The sequence below is a fragment of the Bremia lactucae genome, linkage group LG9, assembly GCF_004359215.1.
Source record: "Bremia lactucae strain SF5 linkage group LG9, whole genome shotgun sequence".
NCBI lineage: Eukaryota > Oomycota > Peronosporomycetes > Peronosporales > Peronosporaceae > Bremia > Bremia lactucae.
In genome coordinates, this window is record NC_090618.1 from 1,277,274 (window position 1) to 1,301,863 (window position 24,590).

The 24,590-nt window shown below is 45.0% G+C and overlaps 3 protein-coding genes across 3 annotated transcripts; 1 reads left to right on the plus strand and 2 right to left on the minus strand.

Moving 5' to 3' along the window:
• Positions 1–12,789: 12,789 nt before the first annotated feature.
• On the plus strand, positions 12,790–14,013 carry CCR75_000846 (uncharacterized protein; the record flags this gene model as incomplete). Its single annotated transcript, XM_067958952.1, has 2 exons — positions 12,790–13,104; positions 13,348–14,013. 2 exons carry the CDS (start codon positions 12,790–12,792, stop codon positions 14,011–14,013), a joined length of 981 nt encoding a protein of 326 aa, XP_067819482.1.
• A 1,387-nt stretch (positions 14,014–15,400) lies between these two features.
• CCR75_000845 (uncharacterized protein) lies at positions 15,401–18,385 on the minus strand (the record flags this gene model as incomplete). Its single annotated transcript, XM_067958951.1, has 1 exon — positions 15,401–18,385. The coding sequence occupies one exon, from the start codon at positions 18,383–18,385 to the stop codon at positions 15,401–15,403; it is 2,985 nt and encodes a 994-aa protein (XP_067819483.1).
• Positions 18,386–18,682: 297 nt separating this feature from the next.
• Positions 18,683–20,521, minus strand: CCR75_000844 (uncharacterized protein; the record flags this gene model as incomplete). Its single annotated transcript, XM_067958950.1, has 1 exon — positions 18,683–20,521. One exon carries the CDS (start codon positions 20,519–20,521, stop codon positions 18,683–18,685), a length of 1,839 nt encoding a protein of 612 aa, XP_067819484.1.
• Between the last annotated feature and the right edge of the window lie 4,069 nt (positions 20,522–24,590).

Consider the following 24,590-nt stretch of genomic DNA (forward strand, 5'->3'; position numbering starts at 1 on the left):
TGTTGGGCGTCTCTGTCCGTACCAACAGTACATGGCTTTTTACGATTCCCGATTACATAGGAACGGTCTAGGGGATCCGCTTAAGCCAGATGGTCCCAAGCCAAAGCCTTATGGTTTTAGGACAGAGTTTGATTATCATGAAGCAGACGAACCACTCTTTCCTCTAAGAAAGAGATCGTCTGACGAGCTGTCACCAACTCTTTTCGAAGGGACTGATTTGTCTTTTTGTTCGCCAGTTGGTCAGTCGTTACCTGCGAACAATTTCCTAAAAGATCACGAAAAACATTATCAACCGTCACAGCTAACTCGCGGCGACGGGATCGTTCGTGATCTATGATCCACCTTAGCGTGTGGTCCAAATCACGATGATGATTTGGGTTCGTCACACGATGCGAGCCTGATTTTTCCTCCGCTCCACATTCATTGACGGATTCGAGTGGTGAGAAGCGTTTTCTTATTCAGCGCCTCTCGAGCCACCGTGAGATAAAGGGGTCTCGAGCATAATCTCGTTCGTTGGCGAGGGTATCTACCTTCGCAGGATAGTTGGGAACCTCATTTCCGAATGATAATGGACGTTCCGGGTCTCGTAAGACAGTACGACGAGACCCATCCTCCTCGACAGAGAGCTTATCAGAGAACGAGAGCTTCCCGCGCTCGTAAAGGATTGAAGGTTCTCAATCGCTTAACGCATCTCTTTACAGGTGAGCATCCTCCACTGAGGATCTTTTTAGGGAATAAGCTTCCTTAGGGCCATAACCGGCACCCTTAGCACAGCATGGGCATGAGTCCCCCACAAAAGGCAAGAAATCATGCCTCTCTAGACAAACGGTGCAACTTATCGCGTGCATCGACTACGGTCCGTTTTCAAACTGCTCACGGATATATCCAGTTTGTCAAGCCAGGCCTCGCGGCCTATGCTTCGTACATTTTAAACAAATGACGTCCAAGCTTGGAACAAAGGTTTGACATCCTTTGCCCGCTTACACGCGTACCACCGATGCCGGAAAAAGGCATCGATGAAGAATTCCGTTTCATCATCACCACGCTTGTGAAGCCTGGATAAGTCGAATAACAGAATATGGAGCCGACCGTTGGTCATACCAGACCAACGAGTTAAGTTGACCGTTAGAAAGCAAACAAGGCTTCTTCCGGGAGCGAGCCGCAACGAATCGCGGTCCCTCTCCTGATGACTGGTGTTACGTTGACGCTAACATGGCTCTCGGAGCGGTCCTTAGAATCACTCTTTCCCTGGTGATGCATACTAGCAGCATTCTTCCCTGCAAGATCACTAAGTTCCTAGTGACGCATACTAAGCCCGAGTGATCATCGCCCACGGAGTCATTATCAGATGACATCCCACCCAAGAGGTCCAACGAGTCAAACAACCTCATCATCACCTCTTGGGTTGTCATGTCAGAACCCAAAGATTCAACGTCGGATGATCGGTCTTTACAGTAGCCACTGTGTCAGGCGATAACGATGACTTTGACCAGTCACTTACAGTTGGTGTAGCAGGCAACTTGTCACCGTTGCTTGCAACGGCATCAATAGATGACATATTTCAGTCACCCTAAATGGGAGTAGGAGGTGACGTATTTCGAGCAGTAGATGCAGTAGCGTCTACTCTAACGTTTGTATTACCAACAGCTGCATTGATCCGCGCAGCTGCCAACTTTGCGGCCTCACGGGCTGCGCGCACAGACTTTTTGGTAGCCATGCGCAAACGAGCTGATTTAGTTAAAAAATCAATGATGCAATAAAATTGGAATTTTTATCAAAACCAATAATGCAAAATTACAGCGGAAGCAATAATAACACCCTACATCAGTCACTATTGTGACTGTTGGTTGGGGGGTGATGTAACGGGGTGTCTTGTTACATAAGTACTATTTCCTATAAGAGGAATAATACATAATATTTCCTATGAGAGAAATCAATAAAGAAGTACAAAATTATTATATTTAGGGAACCGATAATGAGCCTTCATCTTCCGCTAAAGGGCCTTCACCTCTCATGTAATAAGCAAGTGATTGAATTTCGAGGCCTCTGATTGGTCAGAATTTGTAAGGTTATACTTATCAGAACTAATCCTCTTGGTGCCCGTGGTTGTTTTAACATAGCACTCAGCTGTTGCAGCGAGCTTAATTCAGCGTGTCGAAGACAGCTTCAACAGGTTCTAGGCATTTTAAGAAGACTAAATATGTGGTTTATGGGAGTTAAAACACGTGGTGATGACATGCAAAGACAATTAACCTTTATGTATATACCTTGTCAACGATCATCTACATCTACATGTACCTCAACAATTGAATGTCAATAGTAGGATGCTTAGAATCAAGTATAGGATCAAACGGTTCAATATCTTCGATCTGTGGCGCTGCTGGGGGTGCGTCGGGCGCTGGTTGTGCTTGCGCTGCTTGACGAGACGATTGTGGCGGAGAATGAGCAGTCAGTGGCGTGGCTGGAGCCCATGCGCTGATGCGGAGGCGCTGGACCTGCATCTGCTGCTGAACGAGTTCGTCTAGTTCGACACCCATCCTCTTCTTTTTAGAGAACGAGCACGTATCGCGTTCGTAAAAGGATTGGAGGCTCTCAAACCCTTCCCGCATCTCACAAGAGATGCACGTCCTCCAATAAGGGTCTTGTAAAAGTTTGACTTCTTAGGGGCTTGGCCTGCACCTTTAAAACAGCAAGAACATGAGTCCCCCACGAGTAGCAAGGTAACCGTGACTCTTTATACAAACGGAGCAGCTTGAAATGCGCACCGACTACGGTCCATTTCTACAGCCGGTCGCGGCAAGCATTGAGCATGTTAAGCCAGGCCTCGCGGCCTAAGCTTTGCTCTTTCTGCACAAATGCTCCCTAAGCTTGGAAAAAAGGTGTAACATCCTTGACAAGCTTACATATGTACCATCGATGCCGGATAAAGGCATCAATGAAGAATTTCGTTTTATTGGTTATCATATTTTATTAATTTGACTTAATAGTTCAGTTAATTCCAAATTTGGTAAAATTGGCGCAATAAGACATCAGCTCAATTGATTGGTTGATCTAAGTTAAAATCAAGCCCGCCAATCGTTAGAAGAAGCGAATCGGTGTCGCGCAAGGAGACACATTGCATAGCTAGATATTCATTTGTTAGAGTCAGTAGATAGGAGATCGTTATGAAAGAAGTTTAAACGTTAATACCTGCAGGGACCCATAACACGGCTCCGCGGGGTCCAGTACCGGCCACGATTGGTCGTGCAATGTCTTAGCTTGCGTAGGTCTAACACTGATTGAACTTGGTGACAGTGGCTACTAAGCAATTAGCGTTTTCAAAGGGTCGACAGAAATTACGCCTATTGGGAGACATTTGGTCAGCAAATCACCAAATTTGGCATTACCGGGAGTGATCAAGATTCCAAAGCTTATGAGAAACAAGTTCACGGGAGAAGAGCAAAACGCAGATCGGCACTGATTTGAAGCAGTGGGGACATTCGTATCTCAAACCAATCGAGATGGCAAAAATCCAGAGTCAGATTGCATAGGGAGAACGCCTCAAGGTAAGCAAGCTAAGGGAGTACATGGCGCCAAACAGTATGGCTGAAGCTTATTTCCAAGCTAACATGTGGACCTGGTGGGCGGTGAATTCGACGCTGGACCACGCACTCGACCAACTATACCGAGCATTAACACACCAACAAGCCGCTGAAGTGCTTGCAAGAGAGAAGCACAAGTCGCGTTCAGGGAACCAGTCCCTCATATACTTGATTGTGTTTTGCCAAGGAAACAAGTCACACAAACGTCTTGTCGTGAGAAATATCGTCCAGTATGCGGCACCGCAATTTTAGATTGCGATGATGGTACGATACCAATCGAGCTGCATGGACTACCTCGCTCACGCACAAGAGCTTATCGTATGGGCGCAAGAAATTGAGGACGATCGAAAAGTCGACAAAAAGATGAGCAAGGATATGGTCAGTGTGTTGAGATACGGCAAGGTTCAACGCCACTCCGAAAGCGAAGACAGTAAGTGCTTCAATTTTGGCAAGAGAGATCATTTGACGAGAAATTGCCATCAACCTCCGCGGAAAGCTTTTTTGTGTTGGCTCCACGCGAGTGTCCGGAACGAACGAAGCCGAAGTAGTCAATATCTGGCTACGTTTTTGACATCACTAATTTAGATTTAAATACGTGGGTGATTGAGAATGGTGCAAGATGGAATCTCATCCAATATCCCGACTTGCTACATGATGCCGCTAAATCTGATGGAAGTGATGGACTCCTGTTGCCTGATGGAGGTGCGCTCAAGGTAACCAAGCAAGGGTCTGTGCTGCTACATGGAATTGCGAGACTCAAATTACACTTAATGAAGTGTATCAAGCACCCCAGCTGGCTAGAAACCTCATATCAATGGGCAAATTGTTTGAAAAGCTGTGTTCCTGGTTTCGAAGCGCGGCAGAATGTGCATGACCTTAGGTATGGCTTCTCTTTTTTAAGTTACGAATTGAGTATGGCGTGTTCGTGGCGAATGTGACCCCACACGTGCCTGATATGACGTCAAGGCGACTTAGTGAGGTTGTGATGGCACAGTAAAAGAGCGTATGTCCAAAGACTTTGAATACGGCATTTTACTGATCACGTGCGTTTGAATTATCTCACATGTGCTGAAGCGAAGGTTTCAAGAATAATCACCCCAAGGGGACTCAGGCAAAATGCACCAACGGACCGCATTGGGAGTGTAATTTGTAGTGATCTTAATGGACCGATCACCCCAAAATACCGTCGTGGCAACAGATATCTGGTCGTATTTATTAACTATAAGTCAAACTACGTTCGTGTATTTGCGGCGCGGCATAAATATATCGCGGCAAAGATGTTTAAGTATTTTTCGGCGTGGCTTCAAAACGAGTGTAATTGTCGAACTATAAGTACTGCGCACTGACGGCGAGTAAAGTATCAAGTGGTCAGCTTTGTTTTGCAAAAAGACGCCAACTAACGAAGCAGGCACTCCACAATCTAACGAAAAGCCGAAGTAAGAACGGCATCGTCTTCAACGCTGCGATCCATGGTTTTTGTTCAGGCCTCGCACTGATGTTTTGGAGCGAGGCTGCAGAGTATGCTGCTTATGTCATTAACCCAATCCAACCCGAACTAGTTTTAATCGCGCGTCGCCAACCGAAGTGCTCACCGAGCGGGCACCTAGTCTAAAGAGTATAGTTGTGTTTGGATCCCCGTGCATGGTTTGACGGATTTCAAAAAGAGGTCATGCAAAACGAGCACTTATTCTGGGTATGACTGAAGAAAAAAAGGGATACAAGGTGATACTGCTCAAGGAAAAAGTCGATAGACAACCCGAGACATCATCACATTAAAACAATCGACGGTTCTGCGAATAATCATATTCAACGTGCACTTCACGATAACCAAGAACAAAAGACTAAGCAAGTACAAATAGATATGGAAACGAGCGTCAAGGGTCTAAAGAATCTGATTAGCAGATACGACCGTCTATGCCGTCAGGGCCAAGAAGATCCCAGCACAAACGTGCGAAGTCGAAAAACAAGCCGAATCAGAACCGCATGGCGAAGGAAGGAGCGTGAAAACACAATCAAAGCTGTTAAATTTACAAGCTACCTCAGGGAGATGTTTTAAAGGTGAGCGAACAAGACACTGTTAAAGTGTCAAACCATTTTCTAATGGCGTTCGCTGTGCTGTTGGTGGCACATGAACACGATCAAACGTTCACGACCCCAGACCCAGCAAATTATGAAGAAGCACGCCGCAGACCCGACAATGCTAGGTGAGAGGCTGCTGAGCCGAGGAACTTGCGCCACTCGAGGCACCAGAAACGTGGTCGGTGATTAAATGCCCGAAGCACTCGTCAGGAATCCCAACAAAGCTGGTTTATTTGACCAAGATGAAGACAAATGGAACCGTGAAAAGGTTCAAGGCAAGAGTAGTGGCTCGCGGCGATAAGCAGATTTTAAGTGTGCATATACCTTACATTCCCAACAGTGATGTCGATAGAGAATGCACTTGTCATCCTTACGTTATCACGGATGTAAGGGGTTCCTGCTAGGCATGGCGATCTCCCAAGCGCGTACCCAGAAGCTTTAACGGAATCTGAATATGAGATTCATTCAAAATTCCCGATTAAATGCAATTGACACATAACACACTAGACACACTTGGCGCAAAGAGACCTGATCGATTGGTGCTACGTCTGGAAGGAGCCTATATAGACTAAATTGGCAGGAATACTATGGCACAAATTCTTGTGCGACACGCTGATGAAAATTGATCAGCGTGTCGCACAAGAATCTACAAGGCCGACAAAAATGGTTTGACTATCGTGGGAGTCTATTTGGGTGAAATGCTTATTAAAGATGTGGAACGAGTTCATCAATTTTAGGCCTCCATGAAGGAGCTTGAGCTTAAAGATCTTGAGAAGTTTCTCGGAATACCTATTCTGCGGACAGCAGATGGAGGCTACTAAATTAATCAGGAGCCGACAGTTGATAATGTGCTCGAGAAACGTGGTCAGACTGATGCAAACCTGTACGAGTCCCAATATCTGACGTATTAATTATCGTAGAAGACAACGAGCTGCTAAAGGAACAGACTTAAGAATTATATCGAGGACCTACTGTCATGAATTTATAGTCTTTATTGATAGTGTGGATTTCGCGCTGACCGGACATTGTGTTCGCGGTGCACAGAGTGACTATGCGCAGTCACGTACCAACGATGCAGGGGGGCAGGGATTACAAGCTTGCAAAAAAAAATTGCACGGTACCCAAAGGGAACAAAAGATTTAAAGCTACACTTGCTTGAGGTCGGCGAGCCTCAATCACCCATCAGGATTGCCAGCTACAGTGATAGGACTTTGCGGCTGACACAGAAGATCAAAGTCAGTAAGTGCAGGCGTGCACGGTTGTGAATGGAATTACTGGAAGGTTGCACTACAACAAGCAAGCTGCTGTAGCCCAGTCGACTGCATAAGCTGAGTTCATCGCTGCGGTTATGGGAGGGCGTACAGCTTTGAGATTACATGAGCTCTTCAAAGAGCTCAAACAGCGCGTTAGGACACTGGTGGTGCTCAAGATCGATGATTAAACTGTAGTGAAGCAAGTCAAAAACGAGGTGAGCTCAACAAGCATACATGTAGATGTCAAGCTTAATTCCTACGTGACAACGCCGAGAAGCAGACGGTAAAACCGAGTTATGATTTACAAAGATGATGGTCACCGATTTATTTACGAAGGGTCTACCAGCTCCAAGAATTCAAGAGCTGCGCTTTCTCGTTTGACTAAAGTGATGCAAAGCAAGGCGACCGGAAGAAGTGTTGAAGGAATATGCATGCAGTGCATAGTAACCGCCGCCTCGAAGAGATTCTTCACGGCCGTTACAAGTTTTAAGAAGAAACAGATCGACTGAGAGAAGTTGCGGCAAAATAACAGATGACTAGACAAGTATGTATTGGAGCTCTTTCTAACGGCATTAAATAAAAATATTGTATTCCCCAATAATCCTTGCTGTGAACACTCACGCAGATTGCACTTCGACCTATCTCGTCGTACTGTCGAACGAGACCCGAAGCTTCCATTATTAGTTGGGAGCGAGGTTTCCGGCTCAAAGGATGGAAAGGAGAAGAAAAAGGTATTCGCTTCAATCGCCAAGCCTGAATCATCACCATGACTTGGAAAACTCCTCCGCTTTTCACGGGAGGAAGTTGATCACGTAGGATCATTCGTCGCATGTTAGTGACGGTATTTCTCGTTAGGAATTGCAAGAAGTTGTGGTTGATCAACTGGCGAGCGAACGGCACACCAGTCCCTTCGAAACGAGCCCGTGACATCTCGTCAAAAGATTCATCCTTTAAGGATGGAATGGAATGTCTGACCAAAGTCTATCCCGAGACTATCATACTTTGTTGCGGGACCATTAAGCTTCGGCTCGGAGCCATCAGGCTTTGGCGGGTGCCTTCGACATTGCCAGTTTAATTCGTAATCGGAATAGGCATCGTACTCATGGGACGGGAGGAGACGCCTAACATAATACGTAGGATGCGTACGCATCCCCTGAGGTAGCCCGAACGTGTACGTATTACCTTGGCGGTGCAGTACACGAAACGGGCCGATAAATTTGGGCCCTAATTTATTACTGTCCACATTCATCACTACCTCTTTTGGTAGGTTTACCGTAGACAGTAGGACTAGATCGTTAACATTATACGAAAGAATGTTTGCTTGGCCATTGTTGCCAGAGTTCCGTTTCTGTCGGTCCACTGCATCAGCGATAGAATCATGTACATAACGGACCACTGCTTCTGTTGCCAGTAGGAATTCTGCTGCTGCCTCGGTTCTATTTCTTTCATCAGTGCGACCATGGGCATTGCGAAGATGTCATTCTCCTCTTTAGTGAAACATTATTAGTCTCACGAATATTTTGGTTTCGATGCTGAGTATTTAGCGTCGTTATCAAAGTCAGTAATAGCCTTATCGCTATTTCTGTGTCTTTTTAATGTAGTGTTGATTGAACCAACAATGATATCTTTTGCATTCAATGCATAATGTGCGAGAGTTAGATTGTTGTTTGCTCAAACGAATTCCTCCCCTCCTTGAATAGGAATCACCACGTAGATGGCGTAATTCATTCACGAAAAATGGTGCATTCTCTGTAGAAGTATGCACTGAATTGTTAAGGGCAATTTCTACCATCGGCAAGAACTCGCTCCAGCTCGTAAAATAATAAACAAACCCGCTAAGTAATGATTTGAGGATACGATCTGAAAAGTTGACATTTTCAATTGTGTTCTAAGTGAATTGAATACAGATTGCCAAAATCCGCCGTGATCTAGGGTCTCGATCTGAGACCAGTTAACATGGAGTCGAAATTTCTTATCAACACGACACGCCCTTTGGCTGTGATCGACTCCATTACTGCAGCAGGATGTACCATTTGTTGAAGCGATCAGCAAAGACAAAAATATCATTATTCTTGTGATCGTCGTCGGGAACTCCGAAGACAAAATCCATGGACACGGACTGCTAACACTCTGCCAGAACAGATAGAGGCTGTAACGGAGCGTGGGATGAAGCACTGGGCTTCACCTGTTCACAAAAGTGCAAGCACGTATGTACTCGCGGGCATTCATACTGATGTTGCCATTAAAGATCGCGGCTTATCTAGAGTTAAGATCTCCCAAGTCCACGATGCCCACTAATTGGTACATCGTGGCACTCGTAAATGATGCTTTACCACAAAGCATTATGAGTGGGGATGATGACACCAGGTACGTCGCCAGTAATGGCTGTGTAATACAATATGTTATTATCAATCTGTTAAAGATCGCTTCAATTTCAATAATCTTTTAAGATTAATGGGATGGATTTCTAAGGTAATCCATCAATCCTTTTATATCCTTACCTTTTTATACGCTTTTCTAACGTGGGTAAGTAATGATGATGACGGAACACTTATTGTTGCATCATAGGGCTTATCCTCAATGCTTATTTGCGCAGTCGGCTCGAAATGGTGCCGGCGCGGAAGGGCATCAACGACAACATTAAGTCATCATAATTTGTGTTTTACGAGGAAGTTATACTCCGCGAAGAAAGACAACCATTTCGCCATTCTTTGCAAGAGCTGTGGCCTATTTACGGTCGTGCGTAAAGACGCATGGTCCGTATATACAATGAACGGTCTATCTCTCAAGAGATAGACCCCGTGCATATTTTATGGCAAGGATTTCCGTGTCATGCACTGGATAACTGCGTTCGGCTGGTTAAAGCTGACGCGATTGAGAGCAGAGGACGCGCACAGTGCCGTCTGTGTCATATTGCATTAACGCGCAGCCAAGTGCAAAATCGCTGGCGTCATAGACCACATGAAATGGTATGTCTTGGTCAGCAATCGCAAGGATTGGCGATTGCATCAAGCTTTGCTTGATACCCTCAAAGGAACGCTGACAACCAGCGTTCCATGTCCACTTTAGATCTTTCTTCAACGAAGAAGAATGATGTACTGTCAGTTCAGCATAATTGCGGGAGTACTTATGGAAGTACGTCGCTTGGCCGAGGACCTTTAGAAGTCTCTTTACATGACTGGGACAGGCCAGTCGGTGATCACCTTGATTTTTTTGGATCAGGGCGTTTACCGCGTTTACCTACGATGGACCCTTTAGTGGTATTTCGCTTGCAGCGACTTCTTGAGGCTTGCATTCAATCTATGCTTAGGCATAAGTGTGAAAATCTTCCAGGCGTCGGTACTTTAACGTTGTTAGTACTTTTTGAAGTAGATTTTATTAACGACTTTCCGCTTATGGCTCTGGTATGAACGAAGAAGTCGTCAAAATAATCGGTGAGAAATCCTGCCTCCGAACGCAATAGATTGGTTACACGTTCGGTGAATGTTGCAGGGATATTTCTAGGCTCCTGTGACATAACTAGCCATTTTTATAGCCTTTTGCTTGGGGTATTTACTGCTGTGTACGAAATATCCTGTTCACGCGTAAGGATCTGATACAGCTCATCTATCAGATCCATTGAAAAACAGATTGTTCTTTTTCACATACTATCAATGATTGCATTTTTCTGTGGTATCGGCGTTTGAGCCGGCATCGTTGCAGCGATCAATTTATTGAAGGCATGCACAATCTGCTAATCTCCTGATGCACGCACACAGAAGTTCAAAAGATATGTGGGGAGGTTAACTCCCTCACATGGCCCGCTGCTAAGCAATTAGCGAAGAATTTCTCGATCGCTAATACTTGTTCACGAGGCAATGACCACTGCTTTATGATACAATATTTCGAATCTAGCATCAGGTGGAATTCGTGTACCTCTGCGCGCTGAGAGTCTTGCTGGTAAAGCAATGCTACTTTCTCTTGGTCCCCGTTATATGTACTTTGCTATAGCCGCATGTTGCACGTGTTTTTGTAAAGCGAACAATATGGCGCTAACGGCTGACCCACCTACGGCCGAGCTCATATCTCCAAACGATTTCCATTCGAGGTCACTGAAATGAGTGAACGTTTCACCCATTGCGCGATAGCCTTCTTCAGGCGCTTGAAGCTCCCTCTTTCTTCATCCAGCATGACTCTAGTGGATAGAGCTTGCGTAACCATGAAGTGCTACCAGGTGGGCACCTTTTGCTAGTACTGACGATAGAACTAGTCAACCTACACAGATAACAGTGACTGTGGGTTGCCTCGATCACTTCACGTATACGACGTGCGGAGGAAGGTTCTAAGTATCTAAGACGTTTTGGCAACTAAGGGTTAATACTAAGACTTTTGAATGGGTAAATCGTAAAACTGTATTAAGATATTAAGTTCTTTCATAACGATCTCGCTCTCCACTGGCTTTAATATATTAATTACTAATAACGTAATGCGCCTCCTTGTGCACTGCATAATCGTGTCTTGTAACGATTGGCGGGGTTATTATTTAAATTAACCAATAAATAGAACTTGTGTCTTATTGCGTCAATGCTACCAAATGTGGTAATATTGGAACGATCCAGTCAAATTTAATAAAATAACATTATTTCGTAATTTTTATATTTATTTCCTCTTACAGGAAATACTATTTATGTAATGGACACCCTCTTTTCACATAAGCTGAAGTGTCACATTCATAAGCGCAAATAAAATCGTACAATTCTTTGAGGTTTGCCATGGGCAACGATGAAGCACGTATCTTGCGAATAACAGATAGTTGTGAATAACCGACTCTGACAGTAAGCACGGAAAGAGACTATGAATAAGTTTAAGTTATCCGAGTTGCTCAAGCAACTTGTGATTTTTCTGCATGGATTTTTGTATTGAAGTCGATTGCAATTAAAGTAGGGAGTAGATGAGAAAGATTTTTTTTTAAGAATCGCACGGGTCGAATGCCCTTCCTTTGTCTACGATTTGCTAGCACCTGTTTGATCTACAGGCAAAGATTGTACTCTTGAATCTATATACGTTCGACGTAGTATCATCAAACATCGTGCTGAGACCACCACATTCTAGTATAAAGAGCCGCATCGAACGTGAATTTCTTTAGTGGCTTGTTGTTTAACGAGCGAAATCTCATCTCAAGTTAATGCAACGTAGGCAATGGTTAATCGTTTGCTTTGTAACACTAGTTCTGATAGAGTAGTGTGGATATGAAGCGTCGGGTGTGAATATATGCTATCGTCGACGATGCGAAATTGACGGTCTCAAAACACTTGAATTTATAACTTTTATATAATGTTATCAACATTCTCCTGACAAGGTAAAGAAAAGGTGCACCTAAATCAGCATTAGCTGATTAAGTATACAGTTCAATTCGTCTTTCCATTTCGAATAGTTTTTGCAATTTTTATTTGAATATAAAAAGCACAATTGCGTAAGAAATCAATCTCACCATCAACGACCGCTTGTGAGAATAAAGTCATACGGCAGCTGTGTCCAATAGTTACAAGCACAAACACGACAACGTATTACGTATAACGTCTTAACTCCATGTCAACATCCCAACTCTTTTTAAACTTCATTCACAATGTCCACCACACCATGTCCCGAGTCTCAGCGATTTGTATTGTCCCTCCAATTGTATGCACAAGATTCGATTAATTACCGTATACTTTTGCAAAGTTGGCAACTTTCGTTCACTATTCGTTAAAGGTACCTCTCCGCCATGCAATTCAGTAGTGCGACGCTCAATTTTTATGTCGCAAGACAGACCACATGGCGTCACTTCCACTTTTAAGGTCGACGCCTCTAGTCATCTCGACATTTGCCGAGCGACTAAAAAGAGGCAAAAAAAAAGAATGGGCGGCGTGTACACTCGCGTGTTGCATGTAGCTTCCCTTCGACCGGGTGATCACGTTTGTATTTGGGACTTTAGTCGCTGGCCAATTACATATCAGCACCATGGCATCGTATGGGCCTCGGGTGCCACGGCCGCGGACATGCGCGTGTGTCACGTCTGGAGTCCACTCGAGGGCTTCCAAGCAGCGCAAGCCGATTCATGTTTTCGCATCTCGACACTCGAAGAATTTATGGGCAAACGCAAATTTAACCACTTGCGTCTCGTTGAGTACAATACCTCGGGGTTGCGTGAAATTTTATCCAAATGGGGCGAAGTGCATTTAAGGAAAGCCGATTTGCCACAAGTTGTATTAGCCCGATGCAAATTTTTGCTTGGTCTCGGTCGAGGCGATTTTAAGCTTTTTACCCAAAATTGCGAACATGCGGCCCATTGGTGCATGACTGGCGAACAATGGTGCAAACAAACACTCACGAAAGCACGAGGGCGTGTCCCATTTGAAAACCGCCTGGCAAAAGAAGATGTGGACGCGTTGGTGAAAGAAATCGAAGAGGTTAAGGACATCTCGCGCGTCGTACTTGGCAACATTTTAAAATTATCGGGCTCTCGTGTATACTTACGAGTGAATGGATACTTTTACGTGCACGTTAATCTGGACGGTAACGTTAAAATTGTACCCGAAGGCGTAGACCCCACACTTTGTGGTCGGACAGCTTTTCGAATCGAATGTTACGCAAGGGGGTACAATAGTGTCCGTGTACGATTTTTTCATCAAGACTCGGGGTGTTACATGTTTAGTCGCTCGACTTTTAGCTGCTTTCGTGACTTGCGAATGAAGAAACCCATGACGATACGGGGCAAGTCGGGACTTACGTGGGAATATTCGACTCTTGGGTATCTCCGGAGTATGAATCAGCATCGACGGTACGTCGGGGTACGCGACGATGGGGTATTACTGGACGTTAGTATGCGCGGGGATGCTGCACGCATCGAATTTGTAGCCTTTGAAGGTACAGCAGCAATTTATACGCCGCCGGATATTCATCAAATTCCGCGTACGTATAATCATGATAAATCGATTCAAGTTACTGAGTCGCAGAGTATGCGGGACTACAAGGCCGCAGAGCTATTGAAATTGTCGCCGAATTCGTTGACGACATCTCCTAAAATAGGACTGACGGCGTTACCACCACATGCTTTTCATCCTGAACGAATGGACACTTAATTGAAGAAGATGTAATGTACGCAAAAAGCAAAGAATCAAGCCAGTTCGTGGGATCAGTGTTTTTCCATGGGCAAATTGGCCATCTTTGTACTGGCCAATTTGCCATGTTCGGAGCCGTCTTTATTGTACAAAAGGATTGATGTGTGTATATTCTAGAATGGTTGGACGTAGTAGTTAGCTACATGTCGATAATTTAATTGTATAATGAATATCAATAAACTTCTTCTCTCGTGTTAGCTCTTTGTTGATTTGAATCTGATTTGGCAGACATGGTTGGCAAGGCAGCTTCGAATCGAGTCCCTCTTTGTTTTAAACAGATTATTTGCAACTCACCTAATCGCCTGGATTATTTATTAGTATACGCGATGGAAAAGACGCAAACTTTTTAATACCATGGCCGCATATCCAGGGTTAATGCCGTAGGTACCACTGTTTCCTTGAAGACATAGGTATCTTCACGGATGGCTACCTGCTGGTCATGATTTAATTCGTTGATGGGGAGTCAAGAATCGAATGAATTGCCACAGAGCACCGTTTGTGTCTCAGAAAGAATGAATGACAAAGAAGACGGTCACGAGACCTTCAAGATCGCATCAAATCGTGAAAAAGTGATATTTTAATATTGCAGTCTGATAAGTCATCCATATATAAAGTGTGAGAGTCGCAACAAGCTTCCAGATAGTAATAATCCCACGAGACAAGCAACTCCTTTTCTTTAAATAAATTTGTCACTCACGCACAGCATAGCATCATTCCATGCTATTACGTTTACGATCTTGCAACGACAAACTCAGCAGCAATGGAAAGAGGTACGGCATCAAGCGGCCAAGTCTCGAGCCTTGATGGCTTCATCATGCTTCATCTCGTATTCAGTGGCTCGTAAAGCCTCCTTAAAGTTACTGGAATCGGTCAGCTTTCTCCCAACAGCACCATCCAGAATACCCACGTCTTCGGGCACCTTCAAAAAGATTCCTCCTATGTTTCAATGTCGACAATTTACAACGCACTTCCTTTCATGTACAAAACAGTCCCGGCAAAACTTGGACGCTCCTAAAAAGCCCAAACCGCTCTGTATTAAGACTCGCACAGCATTTGCAAAGCAAGTAGTGCGAATGACGTCATGTAGCAAAGCGTATAAGCTTGGCGAGAGTCTAAATTTCAAAGCATAGACGACACATTGGAGTGATTCATGTGTGAGAGCTGTGGGACAGTAAGATGAAATGCCGCGGTGATAGGAGGAATGCAGCTAAACTAACAAAGACGCAAGCAAACATGTTTCAATTAAGATGTCATCGCAAGACTTACGGAAGTGGCGATAAACTGACAAAAGCCTTTCATGGTCAGAAACACTTCAAATGTTCCCTAAAAAGCTTGTAAGATGGTTTCATTAGTCGGTAAAATCAAAGATTGAGGCGGCACGAGCACAAGTCGGAGCGCGAACCATTTTCATCTTGCGACGATTGCGTCCATGTGACAGCAAAGATTCTTTCACAAGTGACGCTTGTTTCGTTTTTGGTGGTGTCTGCAGAAGTCGTGACGTCTTCTCGATCCACAGTGGCGTCGAAGGAGACGATTTCGTTGGCGTCAGGTGTAGCAGAGGCGACTGGCGATACATATCAGGAGTGCGGCCAGCCCTTGGTGGTGTTTGCAGCAAAACTTTACTTTTATTATCACGCTGTGGCGTAAGTGGAAACGGGCTTGAGGAAATTTCGTCTTGCGACAGCTGAAGTTTTATCGCGCTTACCTTGCAATTATCCGTAACCTTTTTTCTGCGCTTCGTTTGTGTCACAGGCTTCATTTCCTGAAGTCGACTATTCGTTTGACCATCGTTTGTATAAGCACTTCCCATGTCCTGCTTTAAATCGAGACTGTCATGGCCACTATCGCGACAAGTCACATCCATTGTCATGACCATGCACAAATATGACGACGAATTATCTTTTCCAACAGCTTCTCTTTCAGTAATTTCATCGGCTTTCTTGGCATACGCTAGACGACTTGAGGTCGCAAAATTTAAGTCAAACTCTCGCACGAGTTGTCGCGTTTGATGTAATAGCCGCGTGATGACGGGTGATGACATTGAGCCATCTGGCATAACTGCAACGGGTGAAGATATACGAGTACGAGGCTCGCTTGAGCCGGTACGAACAGATGTTTGTACTGAAGGAGTAATTCGACATTGCTCCCAACCCAATAGGCTGTGGTCTCGAGTCAGAGATTCAAATTCACTGTCGATTCGGGAGCTACGGCCATTCTGTTGAGCTTCCATATTAACTTCATTCTCTTCGTCCGAATCATCTAGCCTCGAGCACACATTCTTTAATACACGATTACGCAAAGCAGGCGGCTTCAATGCTTTACACGTCGAATGTTTAACGAAACAGGGAACAATTTCCGTCACGTTGCTCTTCATCGCTGTAACGCCCAGCACTTCATTATCTTCGTCTCTGATACCACTTTCTCCACAAGTTTTTAAGATCTTTTCAACCAAAAGAGCCGACGCAGCAACGTCCGACGTCAACGCACCAATTTGCGAATAAAAAGCCACAAACACAGCAAGAGCACGGAGGAGCAAACGTGGTGTATGGTCCGGCAGAAGCTTTAACACTACTGCACGGTTCGACATTGAGTCTATCATTAGATATCCCAAAAGAAGTGACGTACACCCGCCAAGAATCACATCTTCGGGATTCCATTCGTCGTTTGCACTAATTAAATCAGCTTCAGTCCCATCGATCAAATGTTTATACGACTGAACTTTCGATAAAAAATACTGCACAAAATGATCACACACACGATCATGAGCCATCAAAACCTCGACTTGTCTTACTGACGCTTCAGCTAGCGCGATTCGATTGTCCTCGCTACACTCAATGCTATTCACCATTACCGTCAGAAGCAACAATTCTGCATCAAATTGCCACTTTTTCCGTAACCACGACTGAAGTGAATTCTTCTCCAAGCTCGAAAGCTTTAGAAATGCTTGCACAAGAAGCTGCATACCCTTTTGTGCATGTACTTGCTCTGCTGCGTGACCATTCTGATGCGTTAAATTAAGAGCCACTCGTAAAGCAAGCATTAAAACGTCCACACAAAGAAACATTTGCACTGACGCAGTTTTCCACTTCCTTCGTGCATCAATGCCCCAACTCAGCTCACTCAGCATCCGTATCAATGTCAATACTCCAGTCAAGACAGTCTCGTGTTTACAAACGTAGTGCTGCACTGGAATCATTCGAAATGTCGCTTGATCCAAAACACGAAGCGATAAACTCAACAAATGTAATAATCGCGTACATTCCACCGTCAATCCATCACTAAAGGATAAAAGAAATCCACTTTCAAGTCGATAAACGTGCTGAACAAGATCCTGCATGAAGAAATCCAGTCCTCCCAATTGTAGCAGCTCCTGCTTCCTCGTTTCAAGAGTGTTTACTGCAAAGTTTTTCATTCGATCTTGACATGACAGCCTTTCATTAAATGAAGTACTTTCATCCACTTGCAGCAGCTTGTAGAGCGCAGCACAGAGCGCAGTACTTACTGTGATCTGGAGCTCATTGCCCGCATAAAACACGTCGTGGTCCTGTAAAAGCTTATCCAGCTTCATTTGACACAACGTATCAAGCACTTGCGTCGACGAAACCATTGCGGACGGATTTGTACACTTTGGTACCGATTGTTTCCGTTTTAAACACCGCTTTAATGACGACGTTGGCATAGATATCACCGTTTCGTGACTTGTGCCGATGTCGTTCGTTTTTGCCTCATTTTCAAGCACAAGAGCATCAACAATTGCACGGGAAACGTAATGGTCAATATATTCGTCCGCATCAACACTAGAAGCGAGAAAATAAACTAAAACGGCCACTGAAAGCCGTGTCATCACGTCATTTTGGAGACGCTTGACCAGTAGCTGTTTTACGCGGCATCGCTGACTCGATAATGTTATAGCTTGTAAGATTTGGGGTTCTTGAATGAGCTGAGTCAGCTCGAGGATACTGCGATTGTGGGCCACGTGAGCTCTCGGGGCTTTATAGGAATCCAATAGGAGCCCGTCAAGCAGGTACGTGATGTGGTCCAGCTTCGCTGCAAGAACACCTTCCTCTTGTAAAAGCATCGTACTCTGTAATACAGCAGTCGTCTCTTGCTGGATCCTAGTGAGGTGATTAATATGCGCGTGCTGACGACCGTAGAGCGCAAATTTGCGGCGAAGTGCGTCCTCTCTCACGACATTAAGGTGTGTGTTTGACGCATCGGAGTCAAACGTAGCAACAACGTGACAGGATGATAAGCACTTGCTTTTGTGTGGACGACGATAGAGCGGTGTGTCAAGGCAACTACGAGACGCTTCCGCCGGGTGCGGACAAGACATGGGGTACACTGCAACAAGAAAGAGCGGAGTTGTGTGCACCACGCAATGATGCCGCGAAGATATTTTCAAAAAAAAAAAGAAAAATACGACAAGACAAAAAATTACACAATCGTAAAAAATCCTTCAAAATCTTATAAAATAAACATCGACTAATAAATTGAATGCTCATAAGTAGAAACTCTCTCGCTTATAGCGATTTACGAATACCCTTCGAACGTGAATGCACTCGCGTACTTGATTTCGTGCGTTCTGCCGTCACTTGATGTGGTCTATGTATCTTTTCATATCGATTCCGTTTCAATGCGAAAGACGTGGCCCATTCCCACACAACGTGCTCGTTTCCATGTTTTCTATTCGAAAAACAAACGCCATCTTTAACGTCAGCAAAGTAGATCGAGCACTTGATGAGAGCGTTAATACGTACTTTAAAATTCGTGTGCGTATTCGAGCATCCCGATTCACTATTGCCACGACTTGTGGCCACACGCACGTGGTCAACCACGCCCGATCGTGCATCGATTGCTTCTTAAATAAATCGTCTCGTAGCTGATCGGACGAATAAGAGCAATCAAAACTTCGCGTACGATCGAGTAGGAAATACCGCACTTCCTTGACGAATCGATCGACTACTTGGCGCTCTATGCGGCATAAAAGAAAGTGTCGATATCCAAAGACCAGCATGGTACCCAATGCCATCGCAAGAGCAATTACCTTAATGTGCGCATACAATCGGCGCGTGGCACGGCATGACCACGGTACGACATGTTCACTTACAAGAAGCTGCGTCTGATCTTCAGTCACACTGACGTGCTCAAGATCCCGTAAAGCCAAATCTAACGCGCGATGAAAGACGTACGTGGAAGGCAGCATCGACACAGCTTTTGCATACGAGATCGTACTTGACACGAACTTTTGTACATCTGAGAGCAAAACTGGCACGGTCACGCTTTCATGTCGTCTTGAATTGAATAAATCCCGTTCATACAAGGAATTTGAAAACGAACTCGTGTTACAAACAATCTCCGTCGCCTTCTTTGCAATAAATGCTTGCATTGCTTGTGCCAGTTCGTTTAAAGCATGTTGAGCTACTGGATTTTCCAAACACGTTTGATACTTTAATAAATACGGATGTCCACAGGAGATGACGGAACCATTGAGACAATTGCCATATACAGGACACGGTTGACATTTTCGCGTTAAAGTTGTTTGAAGAAATGGGGCCAACGCCTTTGAACGATCAAAGTCATCAGGAGAAGCCACGACTCCAAACGATTCATCAAAGGCTTCAATCCAATCACTGTCACAAAAAGGCAATGGTGGTGCTAGTATTTGTTCGATCAAAGGGGCCGTCATCACGACAACACATAGTAGAAATGCGCCTGAAACAAACCATCGCCAGCATTGGCGCCACTTCAGATGCATTGCCGTACTAAGTCGATGGATTTTACTTTCGGTCGACTCTTCATCCGTCTCCGCTTCTTCTTCTTCTAATCGAGCACGCTCATCAGTCTCTTGAGTCTGGAATGCGCAATCTTGTACAATATCAGGAGCTTTCGGTACTAAGGATTGACGAATACGAGCATCATCTTGTGGCTCAGTGTGCTCCTTCATCATTGAATATTGCAATCGAAGCTTTTGACGACGACGACGTAATGTTTCCCGATCTCGTTGCTCGCTATTTGTTAACAATTCTTCCGCTGGAAATTGACGTAACCCTCGTGGTTTACCGACTCGTAGCATTGTATTGAGAATTTCATCCCCTTCCACGGTCTCCAGTCGTGTTATATCCAATAAGGTACTCAGGTCGACTTCTTGGGGCTCCATGGACTGTCGAGACGCTACAGTCTTGGCAATGGTATTGTACTTGTTCTTTATAGGCTTTGGGCTTTGCACGGATGGGTCAGCATAGCGACTAAATAGTGGGGGTTTTCTTTCGTTCGTGTTTCCTGAATTTGTGACCTTGGTGGGTTTTGTGGGATTGGAGTACGGCAATTTGTGCTTGGAAACTGTAGCCGCTGCAGCTGGAAAGCCTCCTGGAGCTGGCTGCTGACGTCGCCGCTTCGTGCTTGAGTAAGCCGCAACAAACGGAGCTTTGCGCTTAGTACTTAGGGACGGCTTTAGACGGCGTTGCTCCATGATATCGAGCAAACTTGTGTGAAGTCGTTTTTTGTCAAATGATAAAGCTTCAGATGTGAGGAGACATTTCTATTTTATTTCGAAAAGAAGTTGTCGTGACACAATATTTTAAATAAACCAATTCAAAAAATAGATTTTCATTACCCAATTCGGATTGTTTTGATATTTGCATGACGATGAGAATTATTGCGAGACTTAGAAAAGCTTGTAGACACCACCTACCTTTGTGATATCGAATTACAAAATGCGGTCGTTGAAAAAGAGAATTTAAAATTTGCAGATAGCATGCAAATGGCAGTCATAAGAAATTGTAAAATTTGGCACGCGCGAATCATTCTTATCGCAAATATGCAACATTGCCGTATCACTCTCCAATCTGCAGCACAGAGGGCACAAAAGGTAGTCTAAACAAGACTGCAGCTGACATCAGAAAGTCAGAGCGAGCCCACAACGGGCATGAAACCACCGGCACCCTTAACCCCTCGAAAAGTTTTTTGTCAGCCACGCCACAGTCTCCAGAGGAGGTTGGCCTTTTCAGACCATTGACGAGTCGCAGTCAATTGGAGGAAATCAAGCGTGTGGTGAGGCACAGTGAGTCAAATTGCCGTGTCTGTTCGGTCGACTCGGAACGATATCATACGGTGGATGTAACGGGGTGTATCGTTACATGAAATTAACACGTAAAGGTACCGGCTCAAACGCCGATACCTAGAAGAGACGTAATGATAGATGGTATGTCTAAGAGTACCATCGTTTCGTCAATGGGTCTAATGGAAAGTTTTTCTCAAATCCTTATGCGTGAACAAGACATCCCGTACACAGCAGTGAACACTCCCAGTTGGATGCTCTGGGAATGGCTAGTTATACCGCAGGGGTTTAGAAACGCCCCTCCAACATTCAACAGATGCGTAACGATTCTGTTGAGACCGCTGCGAGTATTCGAACTGAGTTATTTTGACGATGTATTCGTCCATGGCCGGGCCATGGACGGTAAGGCGGACGTGGAAGTTCATATAACTCACGTTCGTCAGGTTCTTACACTTATGCGAAGCATAAGTTGTATGCAAATCTCAAGAACTGTATATTCGCTGCAAGCGAAATACCACCTATTAGGTGCATCGTCGGTAAACGTGGCGTGCGCCCTGATTCTGAAACGATCAAGGAAATTACCGACTGGCCAGTTCCAGTCGATGTCAAGGGACTTAGAAAGTTCCTTGGCTAGCGGCGTCCTTGCAAAAGTACTCATGCAATCATGCCGAGATGACAGCTCATATCTCTCGTCTCATGAAAAAAGACGAGAAATGTTTATGGAATGCTGATTGTCAGCACTCCTTTGCAGTTTTAAGCATAGCTTGATGCAGTCGCCTATCTTGGCGATTGCAGATCAAGACAGACCATTCCATGTGGTCTGAGACGCCAGCGATTTCGCAATCGGCTGTGCGTTAATGCAATACGATACAGATGGAGCGGAGCGCGTCGTCTGTTAATAATCGCGTCAGCTGCAACCAGCTGAATGCAATTACCCAGCGCATGACAAGAAATTCTTGCCACGAAATATGCATTGGCTAAATTTAGGGTCTATCTCCTCGGAGATAGACCGTTCATCGTATATACGGACTATGCGTCATCACGCACGGCCGTAAATAGCCCACACCTCTCGCAAAGAATGGCGAGGTGGCTATCCTTTTTCGCGGAGTATGATTCCTCCGTTGAATATAAACCAGGACGACTTAATGTCGTCGCTGATGCGTTATCACGCCGACCCGATTTCGAGTCAGCAGTGCACTCCAACAGTGAAACTAATTCCACTGTTGCAACACACACTGTGAGCGTTCTGTCATCAACCTTAGTTGATGACAGCAACTAAGTTTGATGACGTAAAGAAAGCCTACATAGAAGATAAGGACCTTCCAAATTTGATGGATTATCGAATGAATCCATCCGATTTTTCTTAAAGATTAGCCGGCGTATATCGATCATCATCCGATCAATACATAACACGCAACGGCCTGTTGTATCCCGCAGCCGTTGCCGGCGACACTCTACGTGTCGTCGTCCCAACTCACAATTATTTGCGCTTACGCATCACGGATGAGAGTCACGATGCACCATCAAGTGGGCATCGTGGACGTGAAAAAAATTATCAAACAGTACGTCGCGACTTTTACTGGCCCCGCCAGCATCAGTTCTTGTGCAAGAACATTCGTGCTAACGAGGTATGTCAACGGGTGAAGCCTAGCCCTGCGCAAATTTCGCGCTTTGCTTCGCTTCGTCGGCGAGTGTGCATTGTGGCATGCTAGCTTTGCTGTCTATTTAAGTCAAATCCCTAAATTTTCCAAGCTGCTTCCGACCTTGCGAGGACAGCTTGACGCTGAGGAGCTACTTTTTGCACTCGCGTTTTACCCTTCATCCCGTGAACCTCCCCGACCTCTACCAATTCCGGCCGAATGTTAGCAGTATCTATGGACTTCGGCTTTGGATTTCCCGAAGACGATCACAAAAACAATGGAATCCTTGTTTCTGTAGACAGATTCAGCAAGGTGGTACATCTTGCTGCAGTACCAGAGTCGATCACAGCTCCGGGCTGTGCCCGTATCGTTATCGACACAATATTCAAACTCCACGATTACCGCGAGTTGGTCTCCCATAGAGATCTGCGGTTCACGGCGGAGTTTTGGGAATCCGTGTTCCGATCTTTCTTAAACTTCTGATCATCCAGACAGATGGTCAGACGGAACGCGTAAATTGCGTCATCGAAGAGATACTTCGAGGTTACGTCCAATACGTATCCGAATTGGAGCGAGTTTTTACGGATGGTCGAATTCGCCTTCAATAATGTGGTGCATGCGTCTACAACGCATACACCGTTCTTCGCGAATGGCTTACGCCATCCACGTATAGCCACCCAATTAGAGGAATCCTCCAGTTTAAGGGGGGGGGGCTCGCACGAGCAAAACCATTTCTGGCTCATGCTCATCACGCGTCGAAGTAAACAACGAAGCGAGTAATGTCGATGATGAAGCAATCGACATTGAAAATGAGAGAACTCTTATGCCAGTGCCCACAAAGCGCACTGAAAAAGACAAAACAAATGAGTCAGCAGAGGAATTTCTGCTGGCTCGAGAATCAGTAATCCGTTTCGTACAGGATTGTATTGCTAACGCAGTGGACCGTCAGAAACGGAACGCGGACAAACATGGAAGAGCAAACGTTCTTTCATTTAAAATTAATGACCTAGTACTACTCTCTACGGTAAACTTACCTAAGCGTGTAGTCACTAATATGGGTAGCAGTAAACTACCACCCATGTTCATTAGGCCTTTCCGTGTACTGCATCGCAGAGGCAATGCGTACACAATAGAATTACCAGGTAGGATGCGAACGCATCCTACGTTTATGTTGGTCAGCTTCGCCCGTACGTGTAGTCACTAATATGGGTAGCAGTAAACTACCACTCATGTTCATTAGGCCTTTCCGTGTACTGCATCGCAGAGGCAATGCGTACACAATAGAATTACCACGTAGGATGCGAACGCATCCTACGTTTATGTTGGTCAGCTCCGCCCGTACCATCAGTACGCGGTTTCTTCCGAGGATGGATCTGACCACCCTTTTCAAGAACCCCTAAAAGATTCTGGTGATCACGAACCAGATTCTCATGTTGAATCTGGTATATCTCTTGTCGGATCCGAAGATCCTCGAAACCGCGATGAGCGGACTACAACTCATCGCAAACAGCATTAAATTTCCATTTGTACTTTAACATGGAGTACGTACTCTTCGAACGGCCTACTAATCGTTCGATATGCTTTGTAGCAATAAAAAAGGGATATTTATTCTATGGAGTAGTCTCTCCAGACAAGCTATGGATTCGCTGTCGGGCAAAAGCCACGGCTACTTCTCACGGGCAAGACGAGACATTTTAGTGTCTACGATCCCCTGAGTGGTACCCACCGAAGCAGGGGTACAAGAAGAAATTTTATCACGATGCTAACACCATCGTCATCAACACGCACAGAAATATGTGCGGGTGACGGCACGGGAGACGGTGCTGGCGATGAGGAATCAT